General features: G+C 37.3%; 3 protein-coding genes and 1 non-coding gene across 6 annotated transcripts; 1 reads left to right on the plus strand and 3 right to left on the minus strand.

Moving 5' to 3' along the window:
* Positions 1-212: 212 nt before the first annotated feature.
* Positions 213-3,418, minus strand: LOC113361599 (F-box/kelch-repeat protein At3g23880-like). 2 transcript variants are annotated; one of them, XR_003365206.1, is made up of 3 exons: positions 1,892-3,418; positions 1,649-1,770; positions 213-767 (listed from the first exon to the last, which is right to left on the minus strand). XR_003365206.1 is itself a non-coding variant. In XM_026604794.1 (2 exons), the coding sequence occupies exon 1, from the start codon at positions 3,102-3,104 to the stop codon at positions 1,914-1,916; it is 1,191 nt and encodes a 396-aa protein (XP_026460579.1). In that variant the 5' UTR covers positions 3,105-3,418; the 3' UTR covers positions 213-767; positions 1,892-1,913. The 2 variants fall into 2 exon arrangements, 1 of the variants encoding a protein (XP_026460579.1); XM_026604794.1 differs by lacking the exon at positions 1,649-1,770.
* Positions 3,419-3,558: 140 nt separating this feature from the next.
* Positions 3,559-8,768, minus strand: LOC113361600 (17.8 kDa class I heat shock protein-like). Its single transcript, XM_026604795.1, has 3 exons — positions 8,386-8,768; position 8,158; positions 3,559-3,764 (listed from the first exon to the last, which is right to left on the minus strand). Exons 1-3 carry the CDS (start codon positions 8,766-8,768, stop codon positions 3,651-3,653), a joined length of 498 nt encoding a protein of 165 aa, XP_026460580.1. The 3' UTR covers positions 3,559-3,650.
* Positions 8,769-15,322: 6,554 nt separating this feature from the next.
* On the plus strand, positions 15,323-19,868 carry LOC113357258 (shikimate kinase 3, chloroplastic-like). Of its 2 annotated transcripts, none has more exons than XM_026600615.1 (11): positions 15,323-15,553; positions 16,034-16,379; positions 16,956-17,014; positions 17,149-17,203; positions 17,282-17,354; positions 17,986-18,073; positions 18,458-18,540; positions 18,654-18,783; positions 18,914-18,992; positions 19,159-19,223; positions 19,359-19,868. In XM_026600615.1, exons 2-11 carry the CDS (start codon positions 16,160-16,162, stop codon positions 19,410-19,412), a joined length of 906 nt encoding a protein of 301 aa, XP_026456400.1. In that variant the 5' UTR covers positions 15,323-15,553; positions 16,034-16,159; the 3' UTR covers positions 19,413-19,868. The 2 variants fall into 2 exon arrangements, with proteins under 2 accessions (XP_026456400.1, XP_026456399.1); XM_026600614.1 differs by having other exon boundaries at positions 15,324-15,553; positions 16,029-16,379.
* Positions 16,631-16,741, minus strand: LOC113362493. Its single transcript, XR_003365747.1, has one exon. It is a non-coding gene; the product is annotated as a small nucleolar RNA Z279/snoR105/snoR108 (small nucleolar RNA).
* Positions 19,869-20,615: the final 747 nt, after the last annotated feature.

Consider the following 20,615-nt stretch of genomic DNA (forward strand, 5'->3'; position numbering starts at 1 on the left):
ACCTGTGGTAATTTTATTTATGGAAATAGGCAGTATTTTATCTCCTAGAGGCTAAAACAATGTTATTCTCTCTCAATTTTTGATATTCCACCACTTTGTCCAATTCGTTCCACTTTATAGAATCAGGTGTATGGTCAGAATCATTAAAGCTTTCATATATTTTTAAGTTTAAAAGAGAAATTACCAAAAACAACTTTGTTCCACTGTTTCAATTGTTGCTTAAGATTTTTTAGCTTGGCAACAACCCAGGTGATATAGGCCTATACCCAGGACAAAATTGGTCCCATGAGCTTCTAATAACATCCATAGTACATGATTTTCACTAGAGAATCGAAAAGGATTTGCATCAGTAATAGCCTCCGCAACAAAACAGGTTTGCCAGTGCACTGTCTAAACTGTAAAAGAGGTAAAAACAAAAACTTCTATGTGGGGCCAGTCGCTGAATGTCAATCTCATCTCAAATTAGCAGTTTAAACTATAGACAAAGAGGAAATGTTGGCCTCGCAATCAAACTGTCCAAACTGTTGAAACATACACAAGTAAACCCCTGCAGGGAAAGAACCCCACAATGCTCCAAATTTCAAAACCTGGCATTTCCATTCCCCCTGTAATAATCCTTCACCGTCACTCTTTCCAGGCTTTTGTAGTAGCTTGACAAAAGTCCCTGCAATGTCCCGAAACCTTATTCTTTACTGCCGACATAGTTGCTATATCTGGCAACGGCACCTGACAAGCTTCTGATTATTAGTTCGAATACAGCTTCAGTTCTGCCAATCCAATAACACCACATTATAAGTTGTAATTCACATTTGAAAGAAAAATCTAGAACTACCAAGACAAAACTAGATTGTCTAGAAGTGTAAAGGAAGGTCTTATAATTTCTATAGTACGAAATGTCTAGGAGTGAAATAGGGATTGCTTAAGACAGTTGTAGTTTAAGTCCTAGATGGAGTCTGCAGAATAGTACTCTAGAAGGAATATTCTGGAGACAAAGAAGCCAGCTGTATGAAGCCTATAAATAGGTTTATATTTCTTCATTTGTAAACCAAGCTAGGAAGTGGTATTAAAAAGTGAGAAGTTCAGTAGAGTAAGATCTTGCTTAATAGGTGAGCTCCTAGATTCTAGCTCGTAATCTGTGATTTTTATCACTGTAATGTTTCCGCTAGCACATTGATTATGGCATATTTTCAACAAGAAATTAATAACCAAGAAATAGGAAGATAAACTCTATACATATATTTCTTCACGATGTATCCCTAAGAAAGAAAAAAACGACATACACCATCACAAAGGTAACACCCAAGATAAACTTTGTATCATAATGTAACAGAGTAAATACTAAGCAAGTCAAGAGAATTTAGAACTGGTTTTCGGCTTGTACTTGTTTGTTTGGCTAATTCTTTGGGTTAAAAAGAGATTTTTATAAAGAGAACCAATTGGAAAAAGAACACGACATTTGCACTTTATGTGACAACTGTTAATTTTGGTGGAAGTTAAAAAGGAACCCTGCACGTAGTTACAGCTTCCTTATCGATTCCACCATATTACCCTAAAATGCTTATACTAGGAGCATTCTCCGATTTAACCAATCTAAAGAATCTTTCATTTGGTCTATCTGAGGACTACTGTGTCAAAGAAAAATCCTCACCTTCATCCAAACATTTGACTTAGATTCACTCCGAAGAATTAAAATACCCGAATATTTAACTTTGATTCACTCTGGATATAATGTTGTGTATGTTCAAAAAAGACCACAGATGATTGCTACGGCTACGTTGTACATTAAGGTTAAGATAATGTAAAAAAACAAAAACTGTTAATAGGCATACAAAACATAATAAACTATAGATGCTATATAATACTCAAATAAATAAGCTAATAATTAAGTTACCTCCTTTTCATATGATCGCTTTTCATGAATGCTTTCTCTTGTTTTCCCTCTTATGCTTCTTCTTTTGTTCGATAGCTTCCTCTGATAGTTCTTGAACAACATAAGCACCAGAGTTAAGTGATACTAAGCTACCCACATAAGGTACAATCTTAGGCTTATAACCAAAATCAGTTATATCGTTTTCATGTTTCGGGTCGTATGAAAGTAGACCCTTATGGTAATTTTGATCTAAAAGGATCACACCATTCTGAAAGAAGTGTATTGGTGCCAAGAAATAGGAGTCAAGAACTGTCTGTTGAGTTATGCTTACGAGCTTAGTCCAAGACTCTTTTGCTCCATACTCCTTCATCACCCATATATCAGTATAACTCTTGGGATAGTGAGCAAGTACGCTAAGGCATCCTCCAGAAACACACAAACTAATATGGTTGACATATTCTGCTTGGGGCAGCGGCACTTCATCAAACTTTTCACTCTCAACCTGAAAAGCAATCAAGAAATTGGAGTCGGAAGTATTTTTCGTTGCAGTCCAATGTAGAGCTCCATTTACAAGTACACCAGATGGTTGAGCATAAATGTAACTATACGGGATGCTTGGAATCGAATGCCATGCATTTAATCCCACTATATAGACATTAACTTCAGAATGTTCACTAAGGTGCACTATCCTGACTAACTTATAATCCTTGATGCTATGATCATAAGCAAATCCATATGAGTATTTATGGTGAAAGTCGATTCCCATCCGCAAAGTTTCCTTCTGCATTGGTGTTAAATTGCTAGGATATTCAATTAGTGGTGTTGGTATTTTCTTGTATTCACGAGAACATGGGTTCCAAAGGCAAAGCAAAGTACTCTGGGAATCGTAGTGGCGAATCTCTAAGCAAAACAGACCATCACAAAAAGCCTCAATTCGAACACCTCTTCTAGAAGCTTTGAATGGGTAATCTATCTCAAAAGCTTTATCAAACAATTCTGTCAAAGACGATTCATCATATTCATCTAAACCTAAGGAGTAGGTTTTGTCGTGTGTAGTCAGCATGAAACTAAAATAATTGTTTTCAGTAGAACGATTAAGATGCATTTGGATAAAATTAGGGGTTTTGAATAACTCACACCATGTCTTACATACACACCTAAATCTTAAGACAGACTTCACCGGTAACCTAGAGAGTATGCTGATGATCATCTCCTGTGGAAGTCCGGTCGTCATTGTTGGCAATGATTTTGTAAGTTAGGGTTTTGTATGACTGACTGATACTTGTTTTTCTTTTTTTCTTTCTAGGTTAGGGTTTTCTATCACCCAACTTCGAAACGAGGGAGAGTTGTGCCGAAAAACTTGAGGAGTGGAATTTCCTGACTTCTTAAAATGAGAGTGAGTGCTCTTAGTCAACTGAGCCATCTCTCCATGAAATGAAACCCCAGATGCGCATAAATACAATTCGACCATGCCCATACGGTTCAAGAAGACAAAACCCCCAAGGTACCGCTGAGTCAGAAGTTTGGGTGTAGCTGCAGAGGAATATTTTGGCTGATTTTTATCTCAATGTGGTGAATCATGTTTGCGAAGGGTGGATTTGATGAATAACAACATAAACAAAATTTGCAAATTCTTTATTTTATTAATAGATTACAAGATCAAAACACCACAGACAGTTTGACACTATTTACACCAACACTAACAACAAAACATATAAGACCATTCCACCCAAAAACCATAAACTTGGACAGCATCACATTTTGTTGTAAGCACTGAAACTCAACCAGAGATCTGAATAGATTTTACTTCAGGCTTCTTCTCCTCAACTTTAGGAACAGTAACAGTAAGTACTCCATTCTCCATGACAGCACTAACTTCGTCCAATTTCGCATTCTCAGAGTTAGAAAGAGATATTGCGGTGAATACTTCCACACCTTTGTTGTGTAGAGAGCAACTATATTTATATCAATATGAATCTCAATCTGTTACAATATGTTTAACAACTAGATGAGATTACACGCCAGTATTGTAGGCAACTGACTTTGACAGAATTCCTGGTCAGGGTCTTAGAGTTGAGGCATAATAGGCAAGTCTTATGGAGTCTTGCTAACACTCCCCCTCAAGTTGTACTGTAACTCGTGAAGATGCAACTTGCTTCTCAGTAAATGAAACCTCGGCGCTAGCAGCCCCTTAGTGAAGATGTCTGCTATCTGATCTCTTGAACTAATGAACCTGACTTGTAGCTGCTTTGATGCTACACGCTCACGAACAAAGTGGTAGTCTATCTCAATGTGCTTTGTACGAGCATGAAACAAGGGGTTAGAAGTTAAGTACGTTGCTCCCAAATTGTCACACCAAAGTATAGGTGGCGAGGTGTGAACACCAAGTTCACGTAGTAATGATTGTATCCAGATTATCTCGGAAGTGGCAATTGCAATGCCTCGGTATTCAGCTTCTGTGCTGGACTTGGAGACAGTCTTTTGCTTTCTTGCACTCCAGGAAATTAGGTTTCCCCAAAAGTAGACACAGTAGCCACTAGTAGAGCGTCTGTCATCAAGACAGCCAGCCCAATCCGCATCAGAATAGGTTTGTAAGGAAATATCACTTGAAGGTCTGAGATGCAGACCATAATCAATAGAGTTTTTGAGATACCGAATGATACGTTTCACCAGATCCCAGTGCTCATCATAAGGGTCATGCATATACTGACAGACTTTGTTTACTGCAACAGAGATGTCTGGTCTCGTCAAATGCAAATACTGTAGCGCACCCACAACACTGCGATATAAACTCGGGTCATGAAACTTACCAGTACCTTGCTTCTGAATTTTAACATTTGCAGCCAATGGTGTGTTTACTGGTTTTACCCCATCCATCTTTGTCTTACGTAAAATATCTGTGACATACTTACGTTGGCTGAGAATTAGCCCATCACCTCGCCTGAGCACTTCTACGCCCAGAAAGAAAGATAAATCACCCAAGTCTTTCAGTGCAAATACTGCACTGAGGTCAGCAATCAAAGCAGATATTTCATCTGCATGAGAACCTGTAACTATAATATCATCTACGTAAACCAGAACATATAGTGTTGACCCATTTGATTGGCGAATGAAAAGTGAGCTATCTGCAATTGACCCCTTGAAGCCTAAATGAAGTAGATAGTTGCTGAGCTTTGAAAACCAGTCCCTAGGCGCCTGCTTGAGTCCATAAAGAGATTTGTGCAACTTGCAGACATGTGTAGGGTAGTTTGCATCTACATACCCTTGTGGATGCTGCATGTAAACATCCTCCTCCAATGTTCCATGCAAAAACGCATTTTCGACATCCAACTGCTTGATTGGCCAGTGATGCATGACTGCAATAGATAGAACAAGACGGATGGTGCATGGTTTAACCACCGGGGAAAAAGTTTCACCATAATCGATGCCCTCTTGCTGGTTGTAACCCTTGGCCACCAGACGGGCTTTCCTTTTGTTAATTGTACCATCTGGGTTCTGTTTGATCTTGTAAACCCATTTCGATCCCACAACATTCATACCATACTCATATTTGACAAGAGAGTAAGTCCCATTCCGAATCAGTGCATTAATTTGAACATCCATCGCCTCCCTCCAATCTGGATTTTTATTTGCAGCTGAAAAACAGGTTGGTTCCATGAAGTCTGCATCAGGCAAAGAGTGTTTTGAGGAAATGAGACATAATTTCTGAATTGGCTTGTGGATGCCAGATTTCGCACGTGTCATCATAGGATGCACTTGGCCTCCATTCAGGTCCTCCCCAGATGCAACAACAGGTCTGATTGGTAATGCTGAGTCATTAGTAGAGGATGCATTGGAATGAGATGCAGCAGGTGATGATATATTCAGCTCCATGTCAGGTGTATTACGAGAGACTGAGGAAGTTGCTTGAATTGGAGTATCTTCCTGAATTAGTGGAGCAGACAGTTGATGATGATTGGCAGCCTGTTGTACACCACTATTGCAAAAAGGATATTTAAAGAAAATACCTGTGCTAGAATGCACTACACCTGGATTTGACATCGGTGACTGCTGCTTGAGGGATTCAAATGGGAATGTGTTTTCCTCAAATCTGACATGTCTAGAAATATAGATCCTGTTTGATTCTCTATGGAAGCACATGTAACCCTTATGAGCATTACTGTAACCAATAAAGACACAAGGGAGAGACCTAGGTTCTAATTTGTCCCTGTTATATTGCCTTAAGCAAGGATATGCCAAACAACCAAATACCCTGAGAAAGGAATGATTTGGTTGCCTATTGAATAAAAGTTCAAGTGGAGTTTTTGATTCTGACCGTGACTTTGGCAGTCTATTAATGAGATAGCATGCAGTAAGAAAGGCATCTGACCAGAATGTTTTTGGCATATGTGCATGAAAAAGTAAAGCCAAACCAGACTCAGTGACATGTCTGATTCGACGCTCAGCTAAACCATTTTGAGGAGACGTGTGAGGACATGAGAAACGATGCTGGATGCCTGAGTCATTTAGATAAGAGGTGAATTTTTTGTATTCTAAGGCATTATCTGACTGAAAGATTTTTATTTTGTTGTCTGTAAGATTTTCAACCTGCTTTCTAAATAGAATAAATGTTTGCAAAGCATCAGAACGTTGTACTAGTGGAAAAATCCATGTATAATGGGAAAACACATCCATAAACAAGATATAATAGCGAAATCCAGTTCTGGACAAAGAAGGAGATACCCAAATATCTGAGACAACTAAGCTCAAAGGTTTATTATAAGTGGTGGTACTAAGTGTGAAAGATAACTTCTTGCTTTTACTCACATGGCAAGAGTGACAGTACTCAAAAATTTTATTGCTAACAGGAAGGGAAAACTGACGACAAATTTTTGAAACAGTGCTCAGCATAGGGTGACCTAAACGCTGATGCCATAATGGAATAGTTGAGGAAACTAGTGCATTTGGTTTTATTGAGTACTTTGGCAAACAAACTCCATCAAACACATACATCCCATTCTTATTGAACCCTCTTAGCAGCAGACTCCCCGTGCGCTTGTCTTTTACAACAAAGAAACCAGAGTGAAATTCAAAGAAGACATTGTTGTCTTTACAAAATTGTGAAACTGACAGAAGATTAGTTTTTATCTCAGGAACATGATAGATATTGTTCAACATAAAAGTACGTGAGTTCAGTGTAAAGGAACCATTACCAACGTTGGAAATATCAAGTGCACTACCATTTCCCACATGAACTTGTTCAGTTCCATGGTATTCATGTGGAATTGACAGGTTGCGCATGTCAGCTGTAAGGTGGTGAGTTGCTCCTGTGTCAGTCACCCATTCATTGTTCTGATGGACACCAGGGAAGGCAACATAGGCTGCAGGAGAACGATATGAGTTGTTACTGGACTTCTCATAACGAAACCAACATCTGTCACCCAGATGTCCTTTCTTCTTACAGATCTGGCACTTCTCTACATTCTGTTGATTTCGTGGATTTTGCTGCGATCGATTGCTTGATGAGTTGTTATTATATTGATATCCCTGATTGTTAAACATCCTAGGATCTCCTCTGCTGGATGACCCTGCGTGGGATGCAGCTAAATTTGCAACTGGGGTTTGCAATAATGATAACTGCTTCTCTTGACGCATCTCAAAGGTAAGTAGATGCGAGTAGAAAGTGTCGATGTCCATGTCATCTACAGTGCTTAACTCCGTGACAATTGTATCATAACTTTGATTGAGGCCATTGCTTATGGCCTGTTTTTTTTCATTTGCTTTAACAGCACAGCCAGACTCTGCTAACTGAGCAAATAAGGATTTAGCATCATTCAAATAGATTTTGAGTGTTTTGTTACCTTTGGACATGCTATGAAGTTGTTTCTTTAGATTCATCTGATGATGAAATGTCTTTGGTGCATACTCCGATTCAAGTTTGTCCCAAACGTCTTTTGCAGATGTGAGATGGGCTACATTGCTGAGTACCTCTGGAGTTAATGTTGAATTCAACCATCCAACAATTAAGGAGTCCTAATGTTCATAAGCCGTGAACTAAGGATTAACAACATCACTGTTTGGTAGTGTTCTTGCAGGTACTGTTTTGGATCCATCCACAAACCCATTGAGATCATACCCCTTTAGAATGGGTTTGAATTGTGCTTTCCACAGAATATGATTAGTTTCTGTGTGTTTCAATGTTACCAAATGATGAATCTGCACCTGTCTGAGGGTATTAGTGGTGTCTGCCATTGATATTTTTTTGTGTTGGTTTGATTTGTAACAGCGGATGTGCGAGGGGATCAAACCCTCCTGATACCAAGTTAGAAAGAGATATTGCGGTGAATACTTCCACACCTTTGTTGTGTAGAGAGCAACTATATTTATATCAATATGAATCTCAATCTGTTACAATATGTTTAACAACTAGATGAGATTACACGCCAGTATTGTAGGCAACTGACTTTGACAGAATTCCTGGTCAGGGTCTTAGAGTTGAGGCATAATAGGCAAGTCTTATGGAGTCTTGCTAACACTCAGGCAGTCTAAATCTCCTCATGAATTTACCACTGCTACGCTCAACTCTATGCCACTTATCATTTTTCTCTTTGCTTTCTCTACTTCTTTCCCCACTTATCTGTAGAACTCTTCCTTCTTCAACTTCAACTTTCACTTCTTCCTTATTAACACCAGGTAAATCAGCCCGGAATATATGTGATTCCGGTGTTTCTTTCCAATCGATCCTAGTGTTGGCCAATTGCGATGTTTCTCCTGATAATTCATAACGAGGCATAGAGAGTGCAGAAGATGAAGCCGGGGTTGAGAATGGGAAGTCTTGGAACGGATCCCAAATGTCTAGTGAAAAGGGGTCGAAGACGTTTGCCCCTCTGTTGCCAATGAAGCTTGGAATGATCGACATTTTCGCAAGTCTGTGTTGAATTAGAAAATCAGGATGTCGAACTGATCGATAATAAATTTGATCGCAGTTAGAGATTGTTTAGGTTGTTGTTTTGTTGCTGAACTTGATAAATGATTTTTCGAAAGCTCTTGACTTCACAGATATTTATAGGTAGGGGAGTTCAAGGTCGGTCTTTCAACAGGTTTTTTTCTACACCATTCTTGATGGTTCGTGAACGAAGATGGAAATCTAGAAATTTCTTTTCCATTTTCTGGGATCGAAATGCAGAAAGATTGTCCAGAAGCTTCCACAACCTTCAAAACTTATAACGATTTTTTGGGGACCATGTTTTTTTTTTTGGATCATGATCCTATTAGGCACCCTACCTTACAATATTAAGCGATGTCCTAAAATAAAATGAGATTACTAATTTGGCTCTTACCCTAATTAAATTAACCCTAACCTAATAACTACATCTAACTTAATCAAAAAGAAAAACCTAAATATAATCCTAATCTAACCTAGCCGCACACAAAAAAAAAAAAAAAAACAGTTTTGAGGAACTGTTCTCCTCTTCTTCTTTCCTCTTCCCCCATTTCAACATCATCTTCATCAATTAATCGTCGATTCATAAAATTTTCATCGTCGATTAATCAATCTACTATAAGAATGGTTCTTCGAAAGAAAACCAATAGACTCCCAGGAACAGGTCCCCCATTAGGACATCTAGCAAATCAGCCAAGTGATTTTGATATTCATAAAGAAGTGGAAGAGCCAAGTGAATCCATAATCCAATATAATATACGCAGTAAGAAGCCTGATTCTGCCATGGGACAGATTCACAGGTATTTTCCAACAAAGCCATACTTTTAATTTGATTTTGATTCGTTTAATTGAATAGAAATCATCAAAATAGGGTTCTAATGGGAGTTACAGTGCGTTGTTCGCTTAGGACGAATTTCTAGAAAACTCTAGTTTGTTAACCGAACTTCCTGAAAGGAAGAACACGAAGAACAGTTCGGTTTTATAGGATTCAAAACCGGGTCACCGAACTGCCAGTTCGGTTAGTTCGCAAAAAAGCCTAAAACTTTTTTCTAACCGAACTTCACCAGTTTTGCAACAATTTTTTTTCCACTTGTAACCGAATTGTGCAATTTTGCCCGCTATTTTGAGTTTTTGTTTAACCGAACTGAGCTATCTTGTTCGGTTGGTTCTCATAATATTCTAAAACTATTTAGTAACCTAACTTTACCAAAAAAAACAAATTTCAATATAACCGAACTATGCTATTTTGCCCTATATGTTGAGTTTCAATTTAACCGAACTTGTCCAACTATGTTGTGTTGCATACATGTCGAGTTCGGTTTATTCGCAAAAAACTTTGACAAACCGAACTCTTCACTATTAGTTACCAATGTCGAGTTCGGTTTATTCGCAAAAAACCTTGACAAACCGAACTCTTCAGTATTTGCACACATGTGGAGTTCGGTTTGATCGCAAAAAACCTTGACAAACCGAACTCTTTACTATTAGTGACCGATGTTGAGTTCGGTTTATTCGCAAAAAACCTTGACAAACCGATCTCTTCAGTATTTGCACACATGTTGAGTTTGGTGTGTTCGCAAAAAACCTATTCAAACCGAACCTTACGCTGAGAACTCCCACGCCTCGAGGTAAAGTACATTGTGGTGTCGGTAAGCGTGGAACCAAAAATGCTAAGTATGGAGGTGGGTCATTACCGGGTGTTGTCATCCAAGATGGTGTCAATAGAGATAATGTTGACAACGTAAGCCAACAAGTTAATGAAGAGATTGTGGAAGAGATGGGAAGTCAAGAACATAATCAAGGTGGAGAAGATGAACTAGCTCAAGGAGGAGGAAATGAGGGGGCGATGATGAGGGTGAAAAAGATGAGGAAGACGGAGACAAGGATGGAGATAAGGATGATGATGGATCAGATGAGGACTCGGATGAAGAGGAAGAAGAAGAGGAACAAGCAGACATAGTGGTAAAGAGACCTACAAAGACGCCTAAAAATCCTTGTGCTAGATATTCATACATTCCTCATAAGGATTTGTGTTTGCTACCAAAGAATCCAACATATGGTACTCCAAGAGATGGCGGGGAGGTATTGATGGGCTACAAAAACTCATGGGATGCCAAGATCTTTGCGACAAAGGTATGGTTCAATCTTAACTATCAAGAATTAGATTTCTCAGTCATTTTATTATATTTTGACATATATTGTTCTTTTCTATATATATTAGTATATAAGATATGATGTTGTTTTTTTAGGATCATAAAAATGTTGTTCGTGTTTTGAAACGTCAAAAGAACAAGGTATGGAATAAAGAAAATGAGTGTGATGAGGTCCGCTTGGCGGTATTTTGCGTTCATCAATGCTACGTCATTGTCCGTCACGATAACCCCGGGGATCTCATCATCTCGGTAGATCTCCTTCACTTGTTGTAGCGCCCAAGTGTAACTTGGTTCTTGCTCGTCCTTTAGAAAACAAAAAGCAACGGTAAACGGTGACTTCGTCGACGTACGACCAACAATGTTCAACAATGGCATCTCGTATTTGTTTGTCTTGTAAGTGCAATCCATTATAAGAACTTCATGGAATGATTGAGCCAATTGAACACTCTTAGGATGGGCAATGAAGAGATGAGTTATTTCTTCTTCCGGACCTACCTTCTTTTGAACCGCGTAGCCTTTCTTTTGAGCCAAAAAAAATAATTGTTGCATTATTTTTCTATCCTTCCATTCATTCCTTTTAATCGTCTCAATTGCATTGTAAATGGTGTACAAAGATGGGACGTTACCCGGGTTATCTTGCTTTAATAAGCGAATCATTGTGAAAGGTGGAATACACAATTTCCTATACTCGTCTATTTTTTCCATTCTCGAGGAGTGAGCCTTGCAGCCATTGCATGCCCTTCAAGATCATCCGGACGAGGGTGGTTATGACGACTTACCACCTTATCCATAGCTAGAAACCATTTCGTCGTTAATTTGCTCTTGCTAAATACTAGCTTGAACGAACATTTGATTTTCTTTGAGCACGTTGTGTTCTTCCTCGTCGTCTTTCCTTTATACTCATAAACCTTCCTTTTGTGACTAACATTGGGATCTCCACTTCTCTCACAAACCATTTCAAAACGAGTGTTGCTTTCTTTTCCATTCAAAACCAAGACGCAATCGACTCTCTTGGCATGTTCTCTAGCCCAATTCTTCGCATCAATAGGTAAGTCAAATACCAACTCATTCGCATAGTGAGTAGATGTATTTTCGAACAACATACCAATCAGAGAAGGCTGATCATGCATTGGTATAGGTTGGGATTCCATCTACAAGAAATGTAACAACATCAATGCAATCACAAATAAGTTCGGTCACATAATAATTTTATCGGGAAAACCGAACTCATTGTTCGGTTGGTTAAGCAAGTTGCAAAGCAACCGAACAAATAAAAGGAATAGAGTTTGGTAACATGTGAATTTTATCGCAACAATCGAACTAATAAAAGGAACAGAGTTCGGTTACTTTGTTTTTTATGTAGATAACCGAACTAGACACTGGAACTTCAGATTGTGTTTGTTTGTTAAGTTCGATTGGTTATGCTGTTAGGTTCAAGTTTACGAAACAACCGAACTTATTAAACATAGTTCGGTTAAATAGTTGGTACATGCAGTTTGCGAACCAACCGAACTGTATACACTTAGTTAAACTTTATTTTTACGTAAAGTTCGGTTAGTTGCGAACCAACCGAACATAACACTGCATCTCAGAACTTCCATTAATATGGAGTTCGGTAACCTGCGTGTTTGGATAAAGTAACCGAACTACATCTTCAAATGAGTTCGGTTACTTATTCATCTCACAAGGCAACTGAATTACACCTTCAGAACAGTTCGGTTACATGTTCTTCATATAATGTAACTGAACTGTGCAAAATCCAGTTCAAAAATTTACATTTTTGGGGAAGTTTTTACCAATTCAACATACATTATCTAAGTTTGGAGCATACCTGTTCACCCAAATACTCTTCCTCCGGTTGTGGTTGATAAAATCCATCATTTTCATCTTGAGTTTCATTTTGGGGAAGATTACAATCACCATCTAAGAAATAAGCCAAATCCGGATCATTTTGAAGATTAACAAATTTTCTAGGAGAGGATGGAGATGAAGAATCAGATGAGTTTTCATCACTTGAATACTCAAAGGGGGTGAATTAGTTTTTTTTTTATTTTTCATGTTTTTCTCCTTCATCTTCTCTAACTCTACTCTCACAATAATTCTACTCAACTAATAATAAACCCATCTTTTAATTTAATCTCACTAATTGTTTTTAACTAAATCATTTCACTAATCATAACCTAAAATTAACTAAGAGGATAGATTAGGTATTAAATAAATAACTAGATATGGGTGACCTAGAATTACTTCTAATGTCTTTACCCAAAATAAAACCATGGTCCCCTAAAAAAGCCATGATCCCCAAAAAATCGTTCAAAACATAATAAGACCTGTTATGGGCTTGGGTTGGCATGGATAATCGGCCCATTTTTTGCTGACCAACAATGAGGTAAACTCATCAACCTCTCTTCCGTTCTGCAAAGAAATACGTGGTTGAACTGGTTTTTTTCAGTGGCAGTTGTACGTCTCTCTCTTACCTACCCAGTAAATTTTACTTTTAAAAATAAAAAGAACTTTGGGGAACATGGTTTTTTTTTGTGGGGACCATGATTTTATTTTGGGTAAGACATTAGAAGTAAATCTAGGTCACCCCTTATCTAGATATTTATATTAACATCTAAATTACCCTCATGATTAATTTTGGGTAATGATTAGTTAGTGTTAATACTCTCTCCGTACATATTATATATGCGGAATTTCTATTTTTCCTTGTACCATTATATAGGCGGAGTCCAAATTTCAAAACGGTTTTTTACTTATTTTACCCCTATTTATTTGCTTGGGAATCATCACATTGAGTACATGTCTCTAACATTGGGAATATTATTAAGGGTAAAACAGGAAAAGGCATAGAAATGTATAAAATCAATAAAAATTTCTTAATCTAAGAGAATTGGTCCCTCCGCCTATATATGTGGTACGGAGGGAGTAATAGTTAGTGTAATGATTAGTAAAATGATTAAGTTAAAGATAATTAGTGAAATTAAAAAATCAGATGTTTTTTTTTTAAAGAAGTAAAATTATTGAGAGAGCAAAGTTAGAGAAGATGAAGAAGGAAAACATGAAAACCGATGGATTTTACCAACCACAACCGGAGGAAAAGTATTTGGGTACTCAGGTATGCTTCAAACTTAGATAATGTTGGTTGAATTGTTCAAAATTTTCAAAAAACTGTAAACTCTTAGAATAGATTTGGGCTTGTTCGGTTACCTTATGTGAAGAACAGGTTACCGAACTCATCTGAAAGTGTAGTTCGGTTACTTTTTCCAAACACGCAGGTTACCGAACTCGCTCTTTAGTGGAGGTTTTTAGTCGTTCGGTTGACAGACATGTTACCGAACTTTGTTTATAGGATTTACAGAGTAATGTTCGGTTGGTTCGCAAACTTTAACCCAACAACATATCTAACCGAACTCCACATGTATGCAATTAGTGAAGAGTTTGGTTTGTTAAGATTTTTTGCGAACAAACCGAACATAGTGGGAGAAGTTCGGTTAAATTGAATCTCAACATAGTATGCAAAATAGCACAGTTCGGTTACATTTTTTTTTTCTTTTTGTAATATAGGTAGAGTTCGGTTACTAGATAGTTTTAGAAATTTTTTCGAACCAACCGAACAGAGTAGGCAAAGTTCGGTTAAATCATAACTCAACATAGTGGAAAAAATAAAATAGTTCGATTACATTGGTTTTTTTTTTGTATTATGGGTAGAGTTCGGTTACTAACTAGTTTTAGAATTTTTTGGGGACCAACCGAACACAATATATTGGTTTTCAATGAGGAGTTCGGTTAAAACTATTTTTTGCGAACCAACCGAACTCAGAGTTCAGTTACGAAAAATTAAATTCGTGATAACCGAAGTGTTCTTCGTGTTCTTGGTTTCAGAATGTTCGGTTACAAAACTAGTTTTTTAAAAACTATTCCTAACCGAACATGCCACTTTAACTTCCATTTAAACCATATTTTGATGATTTCTACTCAATTTTCCCAACCAAAGAACGAATTAAAAAGATTGATGTGTTTTTTCAATCGAACGAGGAACGTAAGGAAAGAGAGAAGAAGAAAAGAATAATTTATTTATTTTCAAAACTAAAAGATTTCGATTCGCCTCCTGTTTTTGTTTTTGATTTTGATTTTGATATTGGTTAATAAATTCATTTAGATTAGATGTATATGATTAGATTTATATAGTTATTAAGTTAGTTTTAATTTAAATTAAAGTAAAGAGTAAATGTGTATTTATCTAACTTTAGGACACCCCTTATAAGTATAGGGAGGTTGGCCTAATAAGACCATGGTCCCAAAAAAAAAACTATCGTCCCTAAAAAAAAAAATGGTTCAATGAAAAATGGTAGATGGGGCATGGACGACTTCTACTCCACCTAAGGGTCTAACCATTAACCATCCATGGTCCGGAAACTGAAGTTACCGGTTCGAGTTTCCGAACACAGTTTTGCGGGTGGGAGATTTCCTTGTACGCCTAGTAATCCGGACTTATAATAAACTCCAACTACTTTATCATCATAAATTCACAGTATTATATTAAAAAAAAAACACAAGGAAAGGATTCTTATATGATCCAGAGCTGATTTTCAGAAATTGTTCCTGGTAAGTTTTTGTTACATTCTGTAATTCATTCTATTTTTTTCATTCAGAAAAAGTTAGATATGAAAATGTGTACCAGTAGTTGATTCAATATATAAGTTCTCTCAGTTCACTTACTTTTAATGTTAGTCTAATTTTTGTTCTTCAAGTTCTTGCAGTAATCTTCGATGATTATAATAGTAAATAGCTTAGTATTGATTTTCTGTTAATCAAACGTTTTCTTTTATCTGTTTTTCTAATTAACAAAGAATAGTTCATGAATGATAAATATTGAAAGATTTTTGCTTGTTCAATTTAGGTTTCAATTACTGATTGTTACTTGTTTAATTTCTGTAATTAATCCTCATATGAATACGTGTAAACCTTGAAGAATCTCATATATGTTAGTAGGTTGTGAAATTTTTATTCAGTAGAGCAAGTTGATGTTTTTTTTTTTTCGTTTGTAGTTTATGACTTAAGACTGATCTTTTTGGTGCAGTGAAGTTATGATCAATCCCGGAACCTTGGTTTTGGCTGTGCGGTCAATGTTGCATGAGATCCTTCAGGTGTCGAATTAATATATAGTGAAAGGTAGCATCTTTTGGTGCAAATTACTACGTGATTGTAGGTATGGAGGGGGCGTGTACTTCAAACTTGCAGTACTGCAGTTGGATTGCACCAAAGAAGATTAGACAGAAACCTAGTGGTTGCTTGGAGCTTCCTCAGAGATGGGGAGAAGATCGGAAGCAGCAGATGCTGCTTAGTTCTAGGATTATGAAAGGGAGTGCTGATTCAAAACGGCATAGATTGGTTGGATTTGAGATCAACCGTTGCTATAGGAACTCTGAAGGTAAATTCAAAATCTATACACCGAGTTAGAAGATCGTTTCTTTTTTCTTTTCTTTAAAATAAAATAAAATAGTATTAACGCATGAAAAATATGGAATTTGAAGAAATTATGTGCAGAACAATAACAGGGCATGTGTTTGATTAAATGACCTTAGGACATCCCAGCAACCAGCGCCACCAATTCTATGAACAATAACTTGGCAACTTCTTATGCAACATAAGTTTTTGTTTTTGTTTTAAAAGGTGGGGGTAGGGATCAGATCAGTAACAAATCGGAGTGCCCATATTGTCGTAACCAGGCTTAGGCAAGCTGGACACCCAATTCTCACATAGAATGTGAGTTTTGACAACTTATCATTTCCCATTATCTGCCTGAAGTTATGTTCCTGACTTCTAGTGTGGAACCAAAATTACGTGTCTTATTTCAACAACAAAAAAAAGGCTCCCTGTGAGTTGTTGTGCGACCCGGTTTTTAGGAATGTCGGCAATGACATGGGAGCCTCATTCAGCTCAAACTATAAGTTTACACTTGCCACAAACTATCCTTAGCTCATTCAGTGATGTGATAATTTTATAGATTCAGCGTTGGAATCAGGAAGAACTCATACTTCTGTTGATGAACCTAAAATAGTGAAGGTAAGCAATCTGGGTCCTTCTTAATCTCTTTTTCACTCCAGTTCACATTTTATTCCTTTTTGGTCATATTGGTTTATTATGTCGTGTAACTGGATAGCTGTATATCTATGTATTTGATGTTAGAATCATTGCAGAAGAAGGCACAAGAGATTTCCCCCTACTTAACTGGACGTTGCATATATCTTGTTGGTTAGTTCGCTAATCTGAAATTTGTCCTACAGATTTTTTTGTAATCCGGTTTCTGTAGCATTTGAGGTTTGTATGCAGGAATGATGGGTTCTGGTAAAACAACAGTTGGGAAGATTTTATCAGAAGTACTTGGTTATTCTTTCTTTGACAGGTTCGTTCTTGGATTATTTTATTTTTTTCCCCGGTTCCTTTCTGTTTTGGGTTATAGAACCAAATCACCAATCACGTTAGTTTTATATGGCAAATAATCATAACAGTTATTGGGGGTGATTGTCACACGGTTAAGGGAATAGAGTTACAAACACAATTCAACTCGGACCATATGTCCTCACATTGGAGAAACAAAAGTCACTACTACTTCACGGAGCGTTCATGGGTGGTCTCAGATGATGAAGTCCCCATTAGGTGAAACAAGCTTTTGGCCGTACCTGGGATAATTAATAGGCAACATTATCGACTCAGCAAGACACATTGAGCAAATCCATAGATAAGACATGTTAGGGTTTATTCTACAAAACAGAAAAGGCTTACATTTTCAGGACTAATTGCAGTAATGTTAGGCTATCTATAACAAGTAAGATATCCAGGTTTTTTAGATGTTTTATTGCATCCATTTTTTGAAGGAAAGAGGACTCCCTTGAAGTGTTCTGGTCAACTTGTAAAGAAATTGGGTTGCATTCATTGGTGGACTGCTCACACGTCTTTTGTGTATTTTAAACTTATGTTAATCAAGACTTTGGGTTGCATGTTATAGTTACGGTATGATGTTTATGAATTTGCAGTGACAAATTGGTGGAGCAGGCTGTGGGTATGACTTCTGTTGCTCAAATCTTCAAAGAACACAGTGAGACTTTCTTCAGAGATAATGAGGTATGTCCTGAAGCATTTCATATCGTTTGTAAGAATCTCAAACATTTTCACCCTATTTTATTGGCTTTGTAGCTAGGAAGCTCTCAATTTTAATTTATTGCATAATCATTCATATTGCGGACTGTCAGGTCATTTTCACAATTAATTTCTGATTTTTAGAAACGTTAGAACCCTTAAAATTTAAACTATACATAAAACTCACATGCTCTAGTTGTTGGAAACTGATTGTCATTTTCCATTCTAATCGGGATAACGTGATATGATGATTGGGTGCTTTGGCCATTGTTCTATATATCATCTCATCCTCTCAGATTTGACAATTTTGGTGCTTTCTGAATGCATACAAATGATTAGGGTGTTTAACCTTATTTTTGTGTCTTTTAGAGTGAGGTATTGCGGGAGTTGTCTTTGATGCATCGACTAGTTGTTGCCACCGGGGGTGGTGCAGTTATTAGGCCGATCAACTGGTAAGGGGGTGTATCAACTTACAAGTGGTGTATCAGTGCCATCTTTCTGCTATGATATTGTATACCATCAACAGTTGTGAATCCAGATTGTGTTTAATTCTTGAATCCGTTAGGAAATACATGAAGCATGGAATCACTGTTTGGCTAGATGTGCCATTGGAAGCTTTGGCTACCAGAATTGCAGCTGTAGGTACTGATTCTCGCCCTCTTTTGCATCATGAGTCGGGCGATGCTTACACAAAGGTGACCTCATAATGAACACCAGCTTATCAGTAATATAATTTTTTTTCAGGTGTTTTAAAATGTGTGGTAGTCTAGTTTTTCAATTCTCATTTGTAGTTTTTGTTTGAAGGCTTATTGTACATTTTCTCAGGCTTTGGCACGGCTCTCAACACTTTCAAAGGAAAGAGGTCATGCTTACACTAATGCTGATGCTAGGGTATCCCTTGAACGTATGCTTTCAGAACGACACATGCTTTTGATCTCCTTTCTTTTTCCTATCTACTATTCGATTTGTAACTCTTGCTGTATGCAAACTCAAACAAATATACTCAAAACCCAGTTCTGTATCTTTGGGGAAGTTAACAGATAACCAACGTGAATATGTTTCTTGCGCAGATATTGCATCCAAACTGGGTCATGGAGATGTGTGCAGACTCACACCAACAGATATCGCAACTGAGGTATTCTTCCACAACTCTCACCCTTGTGCCTTCTGCATCATTACGTTATTCTATGCGTATGGATTACTGTTGTGTAGATTTTACGCCATTCTTGGAATATGTAAAGCTGATAGCAAGAAATCAACATTTTGGCAGGCTATCATTCAAATGAAACACTTTTTGTTGGGCACCAAAGAAGATGATGAATAACGATGTCGAACTGACAAATTATGTAGAATATCGAGTTTTTCAAGATGAAGCAATGGCTGGGTTGGAGGCTATTCAGTGGGCAAAACGCAAAGGAATCACTAGTCTTCATCTGGAAGGAGAGAGCAAACAAAACGAAAATGCTATCAACGGTTCAGTGGGCTATGTTAAGTGGACTACATGCAGTATTATTCAAGACTCTTTATTCCTTTTCTAGTTGGAAATGTTCCTTTAAGTTGGTTAAATTTGGCAGTTGGAATTTTCGTAATAGTGGTTGGGAGACTTTCCCTTCAGATTTCATCAAGAGTAATCTGGATGATGAAACCTCAAATATGTGAGACTTAGATTTATTCCCTAAACCAAAAATAAAATAAAGAGAGAGCTCTCTTGACAACCTCGTGGCATCATTCTGTCCGTTTGTTTGATGAGAAAGACCAAAAAAACCTACACGTTTTTGTAGCTTTGTTTTGTAACTTTGCATCTCTTCTTCCTTTATATAGTAGGTACCCTAGTTAGCAATTCGGGATTCGGTAAACGTATGGAACGGCAAACGTACGAGTATTATACGGTTTTGTAAAATCCAGATTCGGTCCAAAATTCGGTCAACGGGACGTGATTCGTTAATAATTCGGAACGGCATACGTACGTGTATAATTCGATTTATAAATGTGAGTTCGGTTTTGAAAATTCGGTATCTATATATAACAAATAATTTGTATTTATAAGGTCATAGACTAATTTTTATGCATATGTGTGAGTTATTTAAAGAAAAAATAAACTTAATATGATGATATTAATAATATATACAACATTAGTTATCCAAGAGGACGTCGTATGGTGGTTTAGATGCTTGGTTAGTGAGTTTGGGATCTCTCTCACCTTCACCTTCAAATCTCTTCACTCGTTTTTATTTCATAAAAATTACAACACGTCTAATATTCGGTCGTGTATGCTCGGGAGGCAGTAAAGCCCAAAAAATGGAGTCTTTGAAAAGTAAAAGCTAAAGAATTTATGGCGAATTAAGCGGACGTATCATTCGGGATACGTAAAATTAGTGAACGATTCGCGAATAATCCGGGAATGCCACATAATACGCGATTTGGGTTCGGAATTGCAAACGTACGCGAATAAGACGGTAAAATTCGCGAATAATTCGCGAATCATTCGCGAACTTACTAACTAGGGTAGGTACGAGCAAACATTGTC

This window comes from Papaver somniferum, chromosome 3, assembly GCF_003573695.1.
Source record: "Papaver somniferum cultivar HN1 chromosome 3, ASM357369v1, whole genome shotgun sequence".
NCBI lineage: Eukaryota > Viridiplantae > Streptophyta > Magnoliopsida > Ranunculales > Papaveraceae > Papaver > Papaver somniferum.

Coding starts and splice junctions, on each gene's coding strand:
- LOC113357258 (XM_026600615.1), top strand. CDS start 16,160: ATGGAGGGGGCGTGTACTTCAAACTTGCAGTACTGCAGTTGGATTGCA. Junction 17,204..17,281: donor ACGTTGCATATATCTTGTTG/GTTAGTTCGCTA, acceptor GTTTGTATGCAG/GAATGATGGGTTCTGGTAAA. Junction 18,993..19,158: donor TGCTAGGGTATCCCTTGAAC/GTATGCTTTCAG, acceptor TTTCTTGCGCAG/ATATTGCATCCAAACTGGGT.
- LOC113361600 (XM_026604795.1), bottom strand. CDS start 8,768: ATGTCGATCATTCCAAGCTTCATTGGCAACAGAGGGGCAAACGTCTTC.
- LOC113361599 (XM_026604794.1), bottom strand. CDS start 3,104: ATGACGACCGGACTTCCACAGGAGATGATCATCAGCATACTCTCTAGG.